The following is a 21,027-nucleotide window of genomic DNA, read 5'->3' on the forward strand; positions in this document are numbered from 1 at the left end:
GGACCTAATAGGCATCTAAAGCCATTTGCACATAACAAAATATGTATTTTATCAAAGTAATTATTGAACTGAAATACAATTAAGAAAAAGTATATTAATAGTGAAATGGGGGCAAGAGAGTGGGGCCCTAAGTAGTAGTAGTAGTAGTAGTAGTAGTAGTAATTTATTATTTATACTCCGCCCATCTGGCTGGGTTTCCCCAGCCACTCTGGGCGGCTTCCAACAAAATATTAAAATACAATAGTCTATTAAACATTAAAAGCTTCCCTAAACAGGGCTGCCTTCAGATGTCTTCTGAAAGTCTGGTAGTTGTTGTTCTCTTTGACATCTGGTTCACTGTAGCTTTGCTTCTCGCAATGAGGGAACCACCAGAAGGCCCTCGGCGCTGGACCTCAGTGTCCGGGCAGAACGATAGGGGTGGAGACGCTCCTTCAGGTATATTGGGCCGAAGCCATATTTCTCTAGCTTGTTTAGCTTATATGTAAATCTGGCACTGGGTGTTCATTTGCACACTAGAGATGATTAAAAGAACCATTGAAGATGTATGAAGAAGTAGAGAATTTACTGACAGGGTGGCTACAGTACCACCAAGTTAATGAAATACTAAAAGAAGATAAAAAGAGGCTGGGATTTGAGGACAAGAAATCAAAATTTCATATAGACATTATAGAAGGTAAAAACAAATTACTGTCAAAAATGTATGATTTGTTGTTGAACTGGTATACTAAAGATGAGGAGGTAAAAGAAGCCATGATTAAGTGGGCCAATGATTTTGGGCATAACATTGAATTAGAAGCATGTCATGAATTGTGGAATGTAAATTTGAAATTTACGGCCTGTACGACATTGCAAGAGAATATATGGAAAATGATATATAGGTGGCATCTTATACCGGTAAAACTGGCAAAGATGTACAGAATGAAAAATAAGAAATGTTGGAAATGTGGAGAGACAGAAGGAGACCTCTACCACATGTGGTAGGACTGTGGTAAAGTGAAGGGCTTTTGGGAATTAATTTACAATGAACTTTAAAAAGTTTTTAAATATACCTTTCCAAAAACACCCAAAGCCTTCCTATTGGGATTGGTAGGGAAGGAAATTAAAAAGAAAGTTAAATATAATACCAACTATTATGGATTGGCAGGTTAAAATGATGAATTACGCAGAACTGGCTAGATTATCAGGGAGAATACGAGATCAGGACGAACAGAAGTTTTATGATACTTGGAGTAAATATTTGGTGTATATAAGAGACAACTGTAAAACCTTAAAGACACTGGCAGGGTTAGATTAACAGCATATGGTTAACCAGATAAACAAACAAAATACGCGACCTAAGAAAATGTATGATACCTACCAAAGGGGTGGAGGGAAGTCTGAAGCTCGGCAGAGCCAAAGATATATGTGAAATTTATTTGTATAATGAATGTACATTTAATGAAAATCAATAAAAAATTATTGGTAAAAAAAACACACGAACCATTGATCATATCTTAGTGGAGTTCTTTAATAACCCTTTAGGGGGCTTACCTCTCTCTCAGCTGTAAAGTTGACTGTGATCTTGGGCCATTGAGTCTCTCAGAGATGTTGCATGGATAAAATGTGGGAGGGGGGATCAATGTGTGCTACCCTAAGCTCCTCAGAGGAACAATGGGATGCAAATGTAGCAAATAATAAAATTCCTGTATTCAAACAAGATTGCATTTATTGTGCTAATTTCAGAACAATTGGTTAGAGGGCAGCTCTCCCATGCCACACTGTATCTTACGATGCTTGCGATATATCTGCATTTCCATACTGGCTGGGAATTCATTTTGACTCTCTTGGCTCTCCTCAAAAAACCTCAAAGGGGAGCTACTACCCCCCTTCACAAAACAATTCCTTTCAGGATCCTTTGCTTAGGAGCCATAGAAGTGAAAGGGACTTGGCACTAGGGTTAAGTGAAGAGATTCACTTGGCTTCTCATTTTTCTCGTCTCTCCATATTTCTACATCAGTTTGCAATTTTCTAGAAAACACACCCTCATAAAAATTCATCATCTCTCCTAATGTACACATTTTGGAAAAGCAATTTCCCCTAACATAAAGCATCTCTGTGGTATTTTCACTAATATGTTCCATTTTCATGCACACTCTCCCTTGGGATGGGTGTTTTTGTACGCATTACTTGGCTGAAGAACTGCTTTGCAAAATTCAGATACGTGTGAATTTCAACGGAAGCCTGGGTTCCGATTTGCATATTGTTTCAGAAAATGTGAGTTTGGTAAGTTTGCATTTAATTGCAGACTGAATCAAATTTGTCCCCCATCCATACATAGAACTGAATTAAAAGTGGCTGTGTCAACAGTCACAGTTTGGGAGATTTGTCATTACTTTGCTTCCGGGGAGGGGGACTTCAGGCCCTGGGACCAAAGTAGGTGGTGAGCCAGGGGACCTTTGAAGATTAGGCCTAATGGCTGAATAATGCATTAAATTCAGTAAATATATGCACATTCCCTAAGGCCAGTTAGGGATTATGCACAAAGTGCATATGTACAAAGGTCAGCTGAGACATGCTCATTCCCCAAGGAGTCCCCGAAGGGGGCAATGACAATAAAGATATATTATTATTATTATTATTATTATTATTATTATTATTATTATTATTGTAGGTTGTATATATTGACCGGGAAATGTGCACAATTCCCTCTTCATGGGAGGATGATGCATGCATTTTCCATGAGGCCTGGTGAATGTGCACAATGGCCAGTTATTATTCACATTAACTGCTCAGCTTACATTCCCCTTAAGGCATAAACTCCTGCTGCAAGTAAGTGCTATGCTTCTGCTTGGTTAATAGTGTCCAATGCATCAGGGAGATGGGCTAAAAGGCAACACTATACAGATCCCACAGAAGTAGAGTCAAGTGCCTGATGTTATCTACTCTTAATGCCAGTTTTGTCATCTAAACATGCCAGAGCCTGAAACTTCTGCTTGAAAAAGGAATGATCTGTAGCTGGCCTTCCTTCCCATGAAGCCAAAAGGTCTGGCATGGAAGACCTTGGGATTGTGGTGTTTCAGCACTGCCGTTTACTACACACAGTCTCCAAGGAAATGAGTGCTTGCAGAATGTCCATTAGCCCTCCTCAGGTGGGCGCCTTTGCGGGCGGGCACTGCGTCTCCTCTGTGAACTGGCCTATTGCTGGCCCAATCATACTCCTGCCACCAAATTGGCCAATGGCAGCAGGAATCTAGGGGGGGTTCACCTGAGCACAGTGCCAACTGATCTATACCTGCGCTCAGCATCACGTCCAGAGGAAGGATAAATACCCGGTTGGCAGGGCCTTTCGGAGACATTGTTGGAGCAACAGCCCCGACCCTGCTAGCATGAATCAGGCATGGAAGCAGACCAATCGCACTATCGGTCGCAGGATGGAGCATTCCAATGGCCAGGTGATTCATCACCAGACATCAATGTTAATCAGGAGGTGCTTTTCCACCGAGGTGGGGTCCACCTCTCGGATGCTGGCAATAATATCTGGCTATGCAATATAGTGGAGGGCACTGAGTGTTAGTTGCAGGCGTGAGTGCTTTGGCAGCAAGCCAAGAATGCCTTGATTGGTGGATACGCATTGGGTAAGCCAAGTTTTGGTTGGAAGGGAGGTTGTAGCCTCTGCCTGCCCCTCCACAGGTAAGGGTATCCTGTTAAAAGGATCCAGGAGGAGTGGCTCCTGTCCGATGCCCAGGTGGGGGCTAGGGCCATTCCAGTCCTCCAACGTGGACTGCTTGGGGGATGCCCTGATTTGATGTAGGTCATAGGGCATTCCCTCCCGCCTGGCTGGCTTCACCCTTAGAAACACTCCCAGTGGACAGGCGGGAGTGATATGCGTTGTTGCTTACCTTAATGGCTATGATCAAACCTTTCACATCTGTAACTGATAAAGTTGTGGCCTTATTTGATCCCCAAAGCCCAATATGCTGTGTGTTGTCTAGTTATTTGCACCTTAGGGAATAGGGTGGTTGCAGGGCCATGCAAGTAACATAAGCAAAGCTGCAAAGAGGAGTTGACAGAGCACAGCGCCTCACCAGCCATAGCAGAGAGGAGGCATTTTAATGCCTACTAGCCACAAGGTCTATGTTCTGTTTCCATGGCTGAAGGCAGTAGGCCCAGTTTACAAGAATCACAAGTATGGGAGAGTGCTGTTGTCCTCAGGTCCTGCTTTCAAGCTTCCCATCAGAGTCTGATTGGACACTGTGAGAACAGGATGCTAGACTAGAGGGGCTTCTGTAAGCAAGGCTCTTCTAATGTTCTCATCTTATTGTTTATCTTGTGGAGCAGGTGCAGCATGGGCAGGGGCGGTTTGGCATTCCCATTCAGCAACACCTTGACATCCTTGCCAGCGTGCCCTTCGCTTGTGGTGTACCCAGTGACGCACAACATTCCCATGGAAACATGGCTGTCGAGAAGCAAATTCAGCTCCGGTGGGTGGGTACAATTCCTTTGCAACCGGGTCTAATTTTGGCCTGCTGTGTCCTTGTCTTATTCAGACATTTGGATACCATGGCGATGAGCAAGCTATGAACGTCTGCATAGATTCACATTTGCTTCATTTTTCTTTGATGATCAAAGGCCCAAGAAGAATGCATTCCATAAGAGCACGAAGTTTTGCAGTGGCTGACATGCAAGCCTGGTGTCAAGGGAATCTAGATCTTTTTCTACTCCCCAGGATAAGTTTTTTTAAATCTCATTTTGGTAGTTACGCCAGGGATGGCAAACTGCATCCTCTGGACTATGAATCATTTTCAGCAACAGAATATTCTTAAAATTTTACCCTACCTATTGCCTGATGCGCATCATTATCATCATCCATCTTATTCTATCCACAAAGCACCTAAGCTTATTTAAAACTTAATGTCATTTCCTCAATCATTCCAACTGGTTGCTGCAGTTAGGGTTAGGCTTCCCCCCAGCCCACAAAATATTATCAATGGCATTTTTTGTTTCACTAGTCATCCAAATTGCTCTGGGCAGTGCTTCTCCCTGTAAAGGACCACTTCTCTTCACATGAACCTATCCAGACAGTGAGATTATCATCTGCGTTTGTTCTCTATGTGCCACCTACAAATGAGATCAAGAAAGAAACCACAAAAGCCAACGACAGAGAGTGTGTCATGAGTCCCAATGAGACCTCTTGGAGGGGTTGGTCAGATCAAGATGAGGGATGAAAGGAACTGATGGAGTTATCAGTTTATGACCCTGGACATCACGCTTGCCATACTAAAGTCATACCCACTCCTATATAAGGGGAACCTAGGGGCAATATTGACCATTGGATCAATGTCTTAGCTTGTGTAGTCATGCCTTGCACCTGCTGCACTCCTGGTACAGTGGTACCTTGGTTCTCAAACACCTTGGTACTCAAACAACTTGGAACCCAAACCCTGCAAACCCAGAATTAAGTGTTCTGGCTGGCAAACTTTTTTCAGAAGCTGAACGTGCTCTGTTTTGAGTGTTAAACTTCTGATTTGAGTGCCACACTTCTGTTTTGAGTGTTACACTGAGGTCTGTCCTTTTTTGCTATTTATTTTGTGTTTTTCTTTTTGCTTCTTTTTTTGTTTGTTTTTGTGACTGTGTGGAACCCAGTTCAGCTACTGGTTGATTAATTGATTGATTGATTGTGTGACTGCAGTACATTGTTTATTGCTTTCATTTTGTGGCTCGATGGTCTTGTTAGATAATAAAATTCATTTTAAAATGCTGTTTTAGGGGTTGTTTTTGAAAGTCTGGAACGGATTAATCTGTTTTGGATTACTTTCTATGGGAAAGCCACCTTGGTTTTGGAACACCTTGGTTTCAGAACAGACTTCTGGAATGGATTAAGTTTGAGGACCAAGGTACCACTGTACTTTGCTGAAGTACCATGTTTATTTGAGTATTAAAAGTTTTTGGCAGGAAATGTAGCCTGAGTCCTTTGTCCAGAGGGAGCCAGGACACAGGGTCCATTCATTCTGGTTTTGTTCTCCCGAGGGCAAATTGAGGTTGATGGGGCAGTGCCACATTTGCCTTTATGGGCCAGTCTTCAATCAGCCAAAGGGGATGGCAACTTATGCATTCCCCAAAAGGAGAAAATGCATCACACCCCACCAAAGAAAAACAGGACACAGGTGTGTAGAAAAGATGGCACTCAATGCTAGTCCTACCTGCTGAAGTTAATGGATGTGATTCACTTAGGTCCGTTAATAACAATGGGTCTCCCTTGAACAGCTGAAAATAGCCCCAGATTTGCCAATGTATATGAATAGACACACATGATTACACCTTAATTAGAAATACAGTATGTGTCACTGCAGTGTATGATCTGTGTGCCTGCTCAGTCTTCTCTCCAGGTGCTAACTTCGGTTCATCTGCAGCTCTCCTAAGAGTTCTTCATCTTTAAGCCAGACTTACTGGATAGCCCTTCAAATAAAGGACACATGCAGATAGATGAATGTCATTTGCAAAGTAGGACACATGGCCACCCTGCCTCTTTGCCTGTGATTAAACAGGTCTTGAAAGCCTATTTCTTCTATATAGGTCGCCGGTGACTGTTTCTACAGTGACGTCCTGCTGTTTTACCTGTCATTGTGTTTCAATGGTTCTTTTATTGTTTTAAATTATTTTTGCAAGCCACTTTGCATAGTTGTTATCCTGAAAGCTGGGGTAAAGGTATACACAATTTTTAAAATGCATTAAAGAAAGAATGATCGAAAGAGAAATTTATCAGCTGTGTGGCAAGTAGAAATGCAATTGGCATGGCCTGCAGATGCACAAAGGAGAAAAGATTCACTTGTTGGATTTCTGTCAGGGAAAAATAAATGTTGGCAACTCTAGTTATGAACCTCGGGGAATTTTCACAGGGCTCCAAAATAATTGCACCCAGTAGGCACTCTGACTGTATCTAAGTTGGTTAGTGGACCTATGGACCAGACATCAGTATATAGCCATAGTGGCCCACAGGGGGCAGACATCCAGTTTGCTAGAGAAATTATTTGGGGTGATCCAAAGGTTGTTTTTGGATGAACTTTTGCTTATAGCCCAGTTCCTTTTTCAGTCAGTACCTTTTAAATGAGTAATGTACCAGGAACTGCAAATAAGGAACGAGAAACAAACACCAGCCTCATACAGGGCTATAATGAGTAAATGCGATTTTGTCTTCAAAACAGAAAGTGAGGATGAGGGAAGCACAGACTCAAAGGGGTTCAGAATGTCAGGGCTGGTTGTCTGAGACAGACTTTTGCTTGAGCTTATCAGCGCTGTCTGTTTGGCTAGGACTCTGCCAGCCTATCGCTGCTGAGCCCATTTCATCACTCTCTCTGCTGCTCACTTCCCCTCCTTTATCCCCTCTGCTGACAGCCCTCTAGCAAGGCAGCAGAGATTTGACTGCCCCTACTCACCCCTGACTGTGCCTTTTACCAGCTGTGCAAGGTGCAGATATTTAAGGAACAAAAAGCACACTCCAGCATCTTCTTGAGAGGGAGGCTGCACCTGTTTGATTTGTGTCTGTTGCACAGCTATTGGAAGTGCAAAAGCTCTTCCAAGGGGGGAGAAACATAGCATCTCTAAGATGGACATATAGGCATTAGTTCCTAGCAGAAGGCTTCCCCCACCCACCCATTCAGCCATATTTTGACTTTATCCCCTTGGAGCAAATGAGTGTAACTAAGACAGGGAAAAGTTGCCAGGCAACTATTCAGCAGCCCTCTAGAGGGGGGACCAGAGGGAGGAGGAGGAGATGGTTGGGAGCAAGCAGTGCGTTACCTTGGCTCTTCAGAGCATCATTCATCCCACATCTTGCAAGCTGTTGTCCTCCAAACCGCCCTTCCCCACTCTCCCCAAGTGCTCTCCTCTGGCAATCCCCCATTTGAAAAGCTACAATGTCTTCCGCTTTTTGTAAGAAGAATTGCTACAAGATTCTCATGGAATGAAAGATATCAAATAGGTAAGGGGATGGCTTTTCATTGGGAAAAACATTGTTGTTGTTATTGTTATTATTATTAAGATCTTTTAACTGTCCTCCACCACAAAGTCATATTTGCGCGCACTCACACACACACAAACACAATTTACAATCAAAAGTCTAGAGTAGGTCCCAAAGCATCTTGCACAGGTGTCAAAAGCCCAGGTAAAGAGGTGCGTCTTCAGCATGTAATGAAAGCTATCCAGCCAAGGTGCCAGATTTAGGGGCTGCCACAGAGAACGTCCTCTGCTGAGACGCCACACTGCTGAATTTCCCAGGGTGGTGAAACTACCGAGAAGGTCTCCCCACTGCCATTCTTAACACCCAAGAGGGTTTTTAGGGCACTAGCCTCACATAAGCTATTGAGCGACACAGAACACTTTGTGAGGAAGAATGATGTGGCATGAGAACATTTAAGCACAGCTTTCAGTGCTGATCTGGAATAGGGCAAAGGCCGAAAACAGAGGACAAAAAGCATTGGACGACAGACCGGTCACAAGGAAGACCTTGGGCTTAAGTAAATATTCAATCCTGCTCAGTATTTACATTCGTGCATGTGTGTGTGTGTGTGTGTGTGATTTCAGATGAGACCGCACCAGGCCACAACCACAACGGGAAGCTGCAAAGGTAGGCCTGTCATTTGGGGTCACACTGGTATTTAGAATTTCTTTTCCCAGTGAGGAAGAAGAGGCTTGGAGTTCTGATGCTGGGTTATAGGTGGCTATAGAGTGCAGCCCAGGCCTTCTCCTTATGGATGTGTTGGTGCAGGGCCTGTAGGAAAAAACTACAGAGGCGAAACATGAGGCTTCACATAATGGGCGTTCACAGGATTTTTTCTGGGGGGATGTGGCAATCGGCAAAGTAAAAGCACTGAAAGGAGGAAAGAGGCTAGTTTCTATCAAAAAGTGATAAGAATAGAGTCTGTACATTTTGTCTCAGGTCCTACAATTGCTAGAAACTCACTCTTTTAAAATGAAAGCTGGGAATTTGGAGGCTATGGTTCATTATTGGGGAGCAATTGCCCCCTTGCCCCCATGGATATCCATTCTTTTCATTCTGACTTTGCTGGCCATGAATGTGAGGAGTGATTAGTGCTGTGATTTATCAGGAACAACTGCATTATTGTGTCAGAAATAGGTTTATAGCCTTGTTCTATGCCCTTTGGCAGGGGTAGGCAATGTGGACTACAACATTATCATTGGCTATACTGTGATGGGAGTTGTGGTCCACAACATCTGAAAGGCACCACACTGGACTTCCCTGATCTGGTGCTTTCCAGATGTTTTAGACCACAGCTCCCATTATCTGCCAATCAATGGTTGTGCCAGCTAGGGCTGATGAGAGTCATAATCAAAGCCATATGGAGGTCACCGGGTTGTGGAGGGGCTGGTATGCACATATATTTGTGTTCTGATGCTTCTTTTCACCTTCGGTCTGCCACATTTAACTCAAAACTCAAGGCTGGTTCTATTATTGGGCAGAATGAGACAGACAGCTCAGGCGGCAGATACTAGGGGGCAGGGAGCCGGACAGAATAATTGTGCATGCCATATGCATCCCCTAATCTAGCCTGCTGCCCTCTGGTGGCATGGAGGACGTTTTCTGTACAGGCAACAAAATGTATTGGGCCATCCCTGAGAAGCATTAAATGGAGGTCAGGTGTTACTGTTTTGCCCCACTGACATCTTACGTGCTTATTAGTGACACTTGTGACAGTTACCTCCTGATTGGATCGGAGCAGGATTTTAGTCCAACAAAAGGCCACGTATCCTGTTTTGTAGAGGCTGTTTTAAAGGGTTCTCGCGTGGCGCTGTGGGTTAAACCACGGAGCCTAAGACTTGCCGATCAGAACGTCGGCGGTTCGAATCCCCGTGATGGGGTAAGCTCCCGTTGCTCAGTCCCTGCTCCTGCCAACCTAGCAGTTCGAAAGCATGTCAAAGTGCAAGTAGATAAATAGGTACCGCTCTGGCGGGAAGGTAAATGGCGTTTCCGTGTGCTGCTCTGGTTCACCAGAAGCGGCTTAGTCATGCTGGCCACATGACCCGGAAGCTGTATGCTGGCTCCCTCGGACAATAAAGCGAGATGAGCACTGCAACCCCAGAGTCATCCGCGACTGGACCTAATGGTAAGGGGTCCCTTTACCTTTACCTATTTGAATGGCTGTTGGGTCCAAGTCCAATTTAAAGATAAATGGCCTAGGAAGGGGACAGCAGGGGCCTGAAGTCACCCTCAGTGGTTAGACCTGGGCAGCAGACTGGGCAGGAGCACAGGTCCCCTGATCACAGTCTTCCCCACTGTGGTAAGATGTACGACTATTATTTAAAAATGAACTCAGTCCAGTGGTGGCTGCAGATTGGGATGGGAATGTGTGGGATATACAGCTGTGAACTTATGGAAATGGCATAAAATAGAGGAAGCTTTGAACCCACCTTTCCACTAAGTTATCATGGTTTTATTGTGACGATTCTGACATAGAACCTCAGCTATGGAGAATGGAGAGGAGGCTGATCCTTGCTTTGCTTGTTTGGTAGGTTGTCCACAATGGAGGGAGAGGAGCAGGAGGACCATTCAGAGGTGCAGCCTCACCAAAGACACAAGCGTGGACTCTGTAACTGCCAGCAGTGCATCCCACTCTGGATAGTCTTGGTGCTGCTGGGCTGTGCTGGAGCGCTAACTTGGTATTTCATAGGTAACTGTTTGAGTCTTTCCTTGTTCTTCTCCGGGATGGTTGGTGATCTGGGATGGGGGGAGAAATCCCATTTGGTTCACATTTAAATGTGAACTTGCCTGATTCGCACTTTCCAAAACAATTCGGGAAGCGAAACACAATGATTCTTCGAAATTCACACTTATCCCAATTTTGCATCTCTCCAGCCAAGCAATGTATAAAAACACACATATATTGAGGTGTGCATCTAAATGCATGTCTTAGTGCAAATAACATGCAAGATTGTGTATAGTAGCACTTCACACAAAACTCTTAACAAATTTTTCTGAGGACTGTAAATAACAACAACAATAACACACACACAAAAATGTGGAGAACTGAACTCCACTGATGTGGAGAACTGAACATATGAATGGGAAAATGGGAAACTGAGAGAGAAAAACCACACCCCTGTTACTGACGCAGCATGGTGGGGGAATGAGGCCAGTTGAAGTGTCTCAAAGACACTTCCATCTGTACTTGACCTCCCATTTGCCGCTCACTTTTGACATGGTGAAGTCAACTCCTCTTTCATGTGGCTGAATGGTGAAGTGATTGTATGTCTCTTAAAAATGGTTTGAGGGAGAATCTGCAGCTGAGATGCAGGTCAGTTTCATGGGAAGGTTGAAACAGTCACACAATCAGTTCACCGCACCATCATGGAAGCATCTAGGTCCAGCATTATCACAAAATATGCTAATCTAACTTAATTATAGATAGCTGGCTAGAGGAAGAATCTGATATATATCCTGTTGGGATGCCTACATTTTAATTTGCTTAGGTAAGCATCAAGAGAAGTTGCCCCAAGCATTTTTCCCAAGAAGCACTGAAAGATACAAGTTTTGAATTTTATTATACATGAAAGAAGGGAGATTCTAAGTAAGTTACACTTGACATATTATGACAATGAGTTTAAAGATTTCATGAATTAAACAGTTACATGTGGTTTAATTAAATACAGTATGCTGAAGTCTTATTTCTATTATAGCTAACTACTGCAGAATTTGTTCAATATAGCACAGTAATGATGGGGGCTGACTTTTTAGAGTGGGGGAGGGACAAGACTTGGTGCTAGAGCATCTGCCTTGCATGCAGAAGGTCCCATTCTTAATCCGCAGCATCTCCAGGTAGGATTGCAAGCCCAAACAATCAGCTGATGAGCAGTGCCTGCAAATTCCCTTTTGGCCCAGCCATGTCCTTACCTGCCCTTCGCCTGATGTCAGGTATAGGGCGGCTCCAAGAGCCAACATGGGCCTAAGGTTGCTTACAGGACAATGGTTCACCATTATTGCTGTAGACAATACAGAGTTAGGCAAGGAGTTAGGCAATATGAGGCAGCTACCTGTGTTCCTATGCTCACTATACAGTTCCGTAATCCGGCATTTATTGAATATATAATTTTGTATTTTTGATTTTTTAAAAAACAACCTTGAAAAACAGACTGATGTTCTTGAAATGCATAGGGATTAAAAAAAATATGTGTCTTCCTTCCTTCCTTCCTTCCTTGGCTTTCTCTTCATCTGTTTTTCATTCTCCTTGGCGTTCATATTTCCTCTCGTTTCTCCTTCCCAGCAGAGGATCCTGTTGCACCATAGTGTGCAGGAAGCCCTGCAACAAGAATGGGCTGGGCACCAGATTCTTTGGATCCACTGGATCAAAAGCCCCACAGCCCCTTAGCTATTCACCAGGCAGGAGGTGTAACAGGAAGGAAGGAAGGAAGGGAGGGAGGGAGGGAGGGAGGGAGGGAGGGAGGAAGGAAGGAAGGAAGGAAGGAAGGAAGGAAGGAAGGAAGAATTGGCTTTCTCCCCCCACCTGCTCAATTTAGCACCCTGGCCAGCGCAAGCCAGCCCAGCTTAGAATGTGGCAGGGGACCTGATGTGCCACTCCCCCACCTACAGTCTGAAGTGGTGCTGTCCATTCTATTACTACTTCATTCTGCAGGTTTCATTAGGGTGGCCATACATCCTGCTTTGCAGATGAGGGCCTGCCATTTATTTATTTTACTTGGATCTCACCCTTCCCCACCAGCCTGGCTCCTTTGACAGAGTTGTCTGACTGAAGTCTACCCATTTTAAGTGTGGTGTAGTGAGAGCCCCTGTGGTATCTTGGTTCCACTGTATGGAACTCATCCATGTGTCTCGTCTTCCTGGCAGACTACAGACCACGCCACACAGCATCCCTGCACTTCTACTCAGGCAGCCTGAGGATCCTTAATCGACAGTTTTCCCTGGATCATGGGCGGATGGAATCCAGAGGCTTCTGGACAGAGACAAGAAAGACTCAGAAGATGGTAGGGGCACGACTTCATGAGCTACAGACGGTGTTAGTGTGAGGCATTAGTACAGAGGTTATTAGTGTGCAGAATTGCCAGCTTCTCTATGGGTCCTCCTCCAGTATCTTTCAAAGCAGTTTAAGTTGTGACTTCCCCTGAGTCATTATTGGGTTTCCCCAGCAGGAAAAGCCTCGTCTGCTAAATTTCTACATTTCAGTCTGCAACAAAAGGCACATAAGCAGCCATAGGTAGCCAAGCGCCCTACTTTACAGAGAACAGTCCTCTGTTTTAAGGTGTCCTCTATTTGAAACGTCCAAGTCCATTTTACAGATAAAGACCCGTAAGAAGGGAAAGCAGCAGACATGGCCTATTGACACGGTTAGCACCTAAACGGCAGACTGAGCAGGCCAGGCACACAGCTCACCTGGTCACAATCTTCCCCGCTATGGCAAAATGCATTGCATTGCTGCTTACATTATAGCAATTGTTTCTTTTTCATGATGCATTTCCATGTTTGGGGCAATTCAGAAGCGGCACCCTAGAGCAGAGATGGTAAAAATAAATATGGCAATACTGGTTCATGCCTGAATGCTGAATGATAGGTGAATTATATTGTGAGAGAGACTGGGTATTATTTTCTGATGACACCATTGTCTGGTAATGACTAGAGAGCATTCTTTTACAGCTGAAAGACCTCATTCATGCCACCGATTTGGCTCCTTACTACAACTCCAGCACTGTCTATGCCTTTGGGTGAGTGAAGCATTATTAGCCTGTTTGAAAGCTGCCCTTAGAAGCTGCAGTCTGTTTATTTTACAGAGATGAAGAATCTGCCATACTTGCCCCCAAATGATTATCGGTCGTGACTTTGGGTTAATACACCTTAAAGCTGGAAATGTTTAGCTAGCTGCAGTAGCAGTGGCATGATCGCCACTATTGAAGCTGGGATAGCTCAGCTGGTAAAGCATGAGACTCTTAACCTCAGGGTCATGGGTTTGAGCCCTATGTTGGTCAAAAGGATACCTGCATTGCATTGGACTAGATGACTCTTGTGGTCCCATCTAACTCTATGAATTTAAGATGCACAAATGGAAAGGGAGAAGCTTGATTCTCATTGCTATTTAATATTTATTTGAAGCTGCAGAGGGCGCTCATTGGGAGTTCTGGTGCAAGGTGCCCTCAATATGCTGGTAACATTCAGCTCCATTTCTCCATAACATCTGAATCAAGAAATGCTGTGTAGGCCCCGGACCTGTGTCTGGACAGAGCAGTGGGATGGATGAGGGAAAATAAATGGGGCTTGAATCCTAACTGGTCCACTGCCTGCCCTGGATGGGGTTGCGCTTTCTGTGAAGGAGCTCTTTGGGCAAGGTAGCCATAGTTGCTAGAAGTGTCTTTTCCAGCTGAGCCTGAACTTTGACTGTTCCTAACGCAGGAGAGGCTGACCACAATAGTCCAGGCATTGGTGACATCAAGACAGGATGACTGCAGTGCACTTTATGTGGGCTTCCCTTGAGCTTGACCCAGAAATAGCAGTTTCTGCTTCAGCACGATTGCTGACAGAAGGGAGGCCTTGTCAGCATGGAACACCTCTATTCAGAGATCTGCACTGGCTGCTCATATGCTACTGGGTCCAGAGGTGGAGCTAGCTGCTCCAGCACCCAAAGTGGCCCACGGGGGCAGGGCTAGCCACCTGCGGGTGTGCATCTGCGGCGGCACGAGTCCCAGGGGTTGTGCGGGGAGCGAGGAGCGTCCCAGGGGGGTGCGCCAGTGGCAGTGCACATCCCGGGGGTATGCTGCCCACAGCGATGTCACCCCCCTCATGGCACCCAGGGTGGACCACCACCACTGCCCCCACCGCCCTCACCTTTCTCTACTACTGACTGTGTCAAGTTCAGGATGTTACCATCACCATGTAAAGCCTTTAATTGGGATCAGTTTACTTGCAGGAACACCTCGCCCTACATGTGCCCATTTGATCTACAGAACTGGCACTGTTACACGTGCCGCATGAGACTCGTTCTGCAGTTGTAAGAAACTGATCTTTTAGTGTGGAAGCACCTGCACTTGGAACTCGTGCCAATTACAATCAGGCAGCCCCTTCACTGAACATTTTTCAGCACCTGCTTAAATTATCTTTTTGTTTAGCAAGCCTATCCAGGCATGTAGATGTTTCTACATTTTAATTTCTTCCATTGTTAATTTTAATTATTTTTTAATGCTTTTTTGGTGTGGGGGGGAGATTATCAATGCTTTTAATACTTCCTGTAAACCACATAGAGGTTTTATTACACTCAGGTAAAGGTACCCCTGACCGTTAGGTCCAGTCGTGGATGACTCTGGGGTTGTGCACTCATCTTGCTCTATAGGCCGAGGGAGCTGGCATTCGTCTGCAGACAGCTTCCGGTCCAGTCGCGGACGCCTCTGGGGTTGTGGTGCTCATTTCACTTTATTAGCTGAGGGAGCCGGCATGCAGCTTCCAGGTCATGTGGCCAGCATGAATAAGCTGCTTCTGGCAAACCAGAGCAGCACACAGAAACACTGTTTACCTTCCTGCCAGAGTGGTACCTATTTATCTACTTGCACTTTGACGTGCTTTCAAACTGCTAGGTTGGCAGGCGCTGGGACAGAGCAATGGGAGCTCACCCCGTCACGGGGATTCAAACTGCTAACCTTCCAATTGGCAAGCCCTAGGCTCTGTGGTTTAGACCACAGCGCCATCCGCATCCCCTTTATTGTACTCAAGCCTTATACAAATTTTGTTAAATGAATTAAAATAAATTAAAAATCCATCTGTTTTCTCCATTTGCTAGGGAGGGATCTCTGACATGCTTCTTCTGGTTCGCCCTTCAAGTCCCCAAAGGGCAGCACAAGGAGATGACTGCAGAGAAAGTGAATGCCACACTCTACAAAGAGCTTCTTGGCAGCACCGACGGAACAGGACACCTCTCATACCAGACGGAATACAAGGTTGACCCAGAATCCTTGGTTTTGCTAGGTGAGTACTGATTGCATATGTGCTGTTTGTACTTCCAAGAAGGAAAAGCTCCCTACGATACCTATATAGTCTGAAAAACAGATTGCCTGACTCCGCAGAAGAAAAAGATGAGAGGAAACACAGGGTGGAGTGAGTGTGTCTGTAAACAGGATAGGATGCTGACAATATAAGACCAAGAAAGGAAAGATGCAGTGAGATGGAACCAGACTTAGTCATGCTTGGATTAGAGCAGATGAATTCATGACATCATCATCATCATCATACTAATACTAATAATAATAATAATAATAATAATAATAATAATAATAATAATAATAATAATAATAATTTATTATTTATACCCCGCCCATCTGGCTGAGTTTCCCCAGCCACTCTGGGCGGCTCCCAATCAAGTGTTAAAAACAGTACAGCGTTACATATTAAAAACTTCCCTGAACAGGGCTGCCTTAAGATGTCTTCTGAATGTCAGGTAATTGTTTATCTCTTTGACATCTGATGGGAGGGCGTTCCACAGGGCGGGCGCCACTACCGAGAAGGCCCTCTGTCTGGTTCCCTGTAGCCTCACTTCTCGCAATGAGGGAACCACCAGAAGGCCCTCGGCGCTGGATCTCAGTGTCCAGGCTGAACGATGGGGGTGGAGACACTCCTTCAGGTATACAGGACCGAGGCCATTTAAGGCTTTAAAGGTCAGCACCAACCTTTGAATCATGCTCGGAAACATACTGGGAGCCAATGCAGATCTCTCAGAATCGGTGTTATGTGGTCCCAGTGGCCACTCCCAGTCACCAGTCTAGCTGCCGCATTCTGGATTAATTGCAGTTTCCGGGTCACCTTCAAAGGTAGCCCCATATAGAGCGCGTTGCAGTAGTCCAAGCATGAGATAACTAGAGCATGCACCACTCTGGGGAGACAGTTCGCGGGCAGGTAGCGTCTTAGCCTGCGTACCAGGTGAAGCTGGTAGACAGCTGCCCTGGACACAGAGTTAACCTGCGCCTATATGGACAGCTGTGAGTCCAAAATGACTCCCAGGCTGTGCACCTGGTCCTTCAGGGGCACAGTTACCCCATTCAAGACCAGGGAATCCCCCACATCCACTTAAATCCCATTTATTTCAGTGGGTCTACTCTAGGGATGAGGGAGAAATTCAATTTGTATTTTAATGTAGTCCTATCCCATGTGCACTTCCCAAAACAATGCATGAACTGAAACACAACTATCCTTCAAAGTTTCCACTTTTCCAAATTTGGCTTTGTACTTCTCCAACCAAATAAATGTGAGCAAAAATGTGTATGTTGCTGGGGGGGGGGGGAGTGTGAATTAAAATGTACCAAAAAAAGCATTATATGAAGGGGAAATGCTTGCAAATTTGTATCACAGGAGATATGCACACTAAAATGCTGGTGGACTTCTGTGAGGATTCTTCTTTTTAACAAATTTGCAAACGGATGTGGAAATGTGGCAAAACTGAACTTAAAACCGGAAATATGAGAAAGCAGATTTGACAAATTCTTCAATTTCTCATCTAAGCATAACTGAGTCTACATCCAACCCAATGACTCCCCTCTTTAAATCTTCCTCAAAGAAAGCATGTGATAGAAGTCCTAATTTTTATAGCAACAACAAATGGTGTCACAGTGCTTAAAACTAATAGTATACATTGCAGCCAAAAATGACTCTTCAAAGTTCCATTGACCCAAGTGGCAAAGTTACGTAAGTTTTCCTTGTTTATCTGAACAGCTGATTATCTGGCTGCATCCTGGGCCACTTGGAAAAATGAAGATATACTATATATTTCATACCTTATCCCGCAGAGGTATCCCCTCTTTGCTGGAGATAGTATCACCATTCCCAGATCTTTGCATGTGAAAATCTTAACATGCTCACTCAGCCTCCAAACAGATGGTCAGCATTGTCTGCTTTTCAGTGATCAGCTGGCTGTCACATCTGATCAGCCATCTTTTAGAGGCATGGGTAGGAAACCTATAGCCCTCCAGATGCAGTAAGGTTCCAAATCCCATCAGTCCCAGGCAACAGGGACAGTCCACCGGGATGGTGGGACCTGTAGCTCAACAACATCTGGAAAGCCACAAGTTGTGTTATTTAGAGGATATGCACAGGACCTAATCTATCATGGATAATGGCGGGTGCAGATCAGCTTGCTAGATGTAGCCATTGAAAAGAACAAGTACCACCCACAATGGAAACCAGTTCCCAAGACTGAATCACACTTGCTGGCAGATAGTCTTTAAACATCCCCATAAACCTTTTTTCCCCCCATTGCATTGCATTGCACCTGACAGCAAACTTACGGTACATCTCAAAGTCTCTTTCAACAGTTTTGCCTAGCTCTTGTTACAGTATACGGTACCTTGCGATGTTCCCCTGTGGAAAAGTTGGCTGTGTTTTGCCAATGTGTGTTCCTTCACTCTTACACTACACTCATTCCCTCTTTTCAGAGAATGCAGAAAATTTCAGGGAGTTTTAGTAGCTAGCGGTGGGAAGAGTTGGGATTTGAACAAAATATTCTCAGAATCATCTTGAATTAAAACCTGGTTTGTTTGCAAAAACAAAACCCCATGACAAACAGTTAAATGAAATAAAGCTGGTGCATTTGCACTACAACTCTAATATTTGCCTGTTTTTACAATCATTCCTATTTCAGTGCATTGTGCCTGCCCATAAAACTGGCCTTATCATTAGCTCTTTGTATATTAGATGCTTGCCCCTTTTGCCATCGAACATGTCAATGAATGGATTTTGGTTTCTAATTTCTCTACCTCACCACTGGCAAAAATGTTAAATGAGACCAACTCTATATGCCTCCGAAAATCTCCCTGCTAAGAAATTGCCATCATTCATCATTACCTTTTATTTACAGTTTTTTCCATTCCTGAGGCATTCTGCGTGACGCTGCTCAGCTCTAAGTAATTTGTGTATTATAATTTTGCAAATCACACTTAGCAAAGAGCGGAAGGACACATTTCAACCTATCTAAGTGACACAAAGGCTATGCCCTGGCATCATCAAGTCTCAAACCCACTGTCAAATCTCAGTGGGATTACAATAGATTATGTTATCTGGATCTTCTGAATAATCTTCAGTTTCCATCACATAGGTAGCCATATTGGGCTCAGACTTACTGGTGCATCCATTTTGCACAATACACTGAACGCAAAATGTTTTATATTAAAAAGTGAGGCAAAATAATTATGCATGGGCAACAGAAAATGCATAAGGCTGTAATGCCGCCACCCTGCCCCCCCCCCAACACTCTTAGGATGAACCTTGTAAATAAAGCCTTTAAAGCCAAATTACCCTGCATCCTTTGCCTGACAGTATGTTTCGTTATACTCGTTGTTTATACCTGTCTGTTCAAGTGCTTCAATCCAGCTTGTTATAAAAGCAGGTGTCTAAGTGAGTAAGAAATACAGTGGTGCCCCGCAAGACGAATGCCTCGCAAGACGGAAAACCAGCAAGACGAAAGGGTTTTCCGTTTTCAGAGGTGCTTCGCAAGACGAATTTCCCTATGGGCTTGCTTCGCAAGACGAAAATGTCTTGCGATTTTTGAGGGGGGTTTTCGCTCCCCAACCCCTTTTTCTAAAGTGCTAAGCTGCTAATAGCCTTTTAGCAGCTAATCCGCTAATCCCTTAAGCCTTTAATATCCGTTAATAGCCCTTAAACTGCTAATAGCGCTAATAGCGCTAATCCGCTAATGGGCTTGCTTCGCAAGATGAAAAAAACGCAAGACGAAGAGACTCGCGGAACGGATTCTTTTCGTCTTGCGAGGCACCACTGTAGATGTCTTTTCCTTTGTTCTGAATGTCTGTGGCTTTTACATAAGAATCCCATGCAATCCACTTGGGTGTTTCAGTGCTGCTGAGAATCTGATATGTTGAAGGCTGAACATCTCAGCCTTCCACCTAAGCTGCTTCCCTTTGTTCTTTATATCGTAAGAACACATGAAGATGCCTGCCGTTTCAGGCCAGTCGCCCATCTATTCAAGTTTCCTGTTCTCACAGTGGCAAACTGGATCCCTATGGGAAGTCCACAAGCAGGGTCCAAGCATGCTCTCCCTTCCAGTGAGTTTCCAGCAACTGATATTCACATCAGTGTAGCGTGGGGAGGGGGCAGAGGGGCAGTGGCCCTGGGTACAAAATTCTGAGAGGCATACAACAAGGCTCCCTCAATGTGGCTGAGCTCCTACCACCTTCCAGAGCCATGGGAAGGCAAGCCACACCTGGCCTGGGCCTTCGGGACTGGGGCGGTGCCTACTTCTCCACATGGCCAGTCAAGGGACTCACGTGCGCCCTCCTCCTGGGCTGGCCAATGAGGTTAGACCAGCTAGCCCTTCCCTCCACACAGGCTCCTCCACTGCAATGCCTCCACCTCAGCTTCCCAGTCCACCAGGGGGGCTTAACACTTGCCCTGCCCTGGGTGCTGGCAACCCACACTTTCAGAGTATACAACTTACTGTATTGGTCCGAATATAAGTCGCACCTGAATATAAGCTGCACCTTTAAAATTCGGGGTGGGGGGAGGAGAGACGATACCCGAATATAAGCCGAATTCTGCAGGCACTCACACCCGTTTCATTTTACCATGTCTGTTTCAGCAGCAATATCATACAAGCCAATTTTGGTAAGGTCACGAATTTAAGCCGTGCTTTAACTTTTCACGGTCGGAATTTGAAGAAAAAGGAAAAAAAATGTGGCTTATATTCAGACCAATATGGTACTTATAAAGCACATTCCCCACCCCTAAAGAATCATGGGAGCTGTGGTTTACCCCTCACAGAGCTGTGATTCCCATAACCCTTAATAAACTACAATTTCCAGGATTCCTGGGGTGTGTACTTTAAATACATGGTGTATACACAGTCTTTTTCTGCTTTGCTACCTGTATTAAGGCCATCAGTTTGCTTGGTGCCGTGCGCACTGGGGGTACTGTATAAATAACAACAATAATACTTCCCTCTAATTGGAGATAATCATTGCTTTCCTTCCATGCTAAGTGCAGAGAGGCGTGATTCATTATTTAATGGGTAACTGTAAAGACTTTTGTACCTCAGAAGGAAG

The 21,027-nt window shown here is 44.7% G+C and overlaps 1 protein-coding gene across 1 annotated transcript in view; it reads left to right on the top strand.

Annotated features, from left to right (window-relative positions):
- Nucleotides 1–8,559: 8,559 nt before the first annotated feature.
- TMPRSS6 (transmembrane serine protease 6) overlaps nucleotides 8,560–21,027 on the top strand; it is a 30,563-nt gene continuing 18,095 nt past the window's right edge. Inside the window, exons 1-5 of the mRNA XM_083400741.1 lie at nucleotides 8,560–8,602; nucleotides 10,507–10,664; nucleotides 12,836–12,972; nucleotides 13,640–13,707; nucleotides 15,768–15,952. Of these exons, the coding sequence (XP_083256867.1) occupies nucleotides 10,517–10,664; nucleotides 12,836–12,972; nucleotides 13,640–13,707; nucleotides 15,768–15,952 (538 nt within the window). The 5' untranslated portion in view covers nucleotides 8,560–8,602; nucleotides 10,507–10,516. The remainder of the gene's footprint in view (nucleotides 8,603–10,506; nucleotides 10,665–12,835; nucleotides 12,973–13,639; nucleotides 13,708–15,767; nucleotides 15,953–21,027) is intronic.

This window comes from Podarcis tiliguerta (assembly GCF_965153285.1).
Source record: "Podarcis tiliguerta genome assembly, chromosome: 10".
In the NCBI taxonomy this organism is placed as follows: Eukaryota; Metazoa; Chordata; class Lepidosauria; order Squamata; family Lacertidae; genus Podarcis; species Podarcis tiliguerta.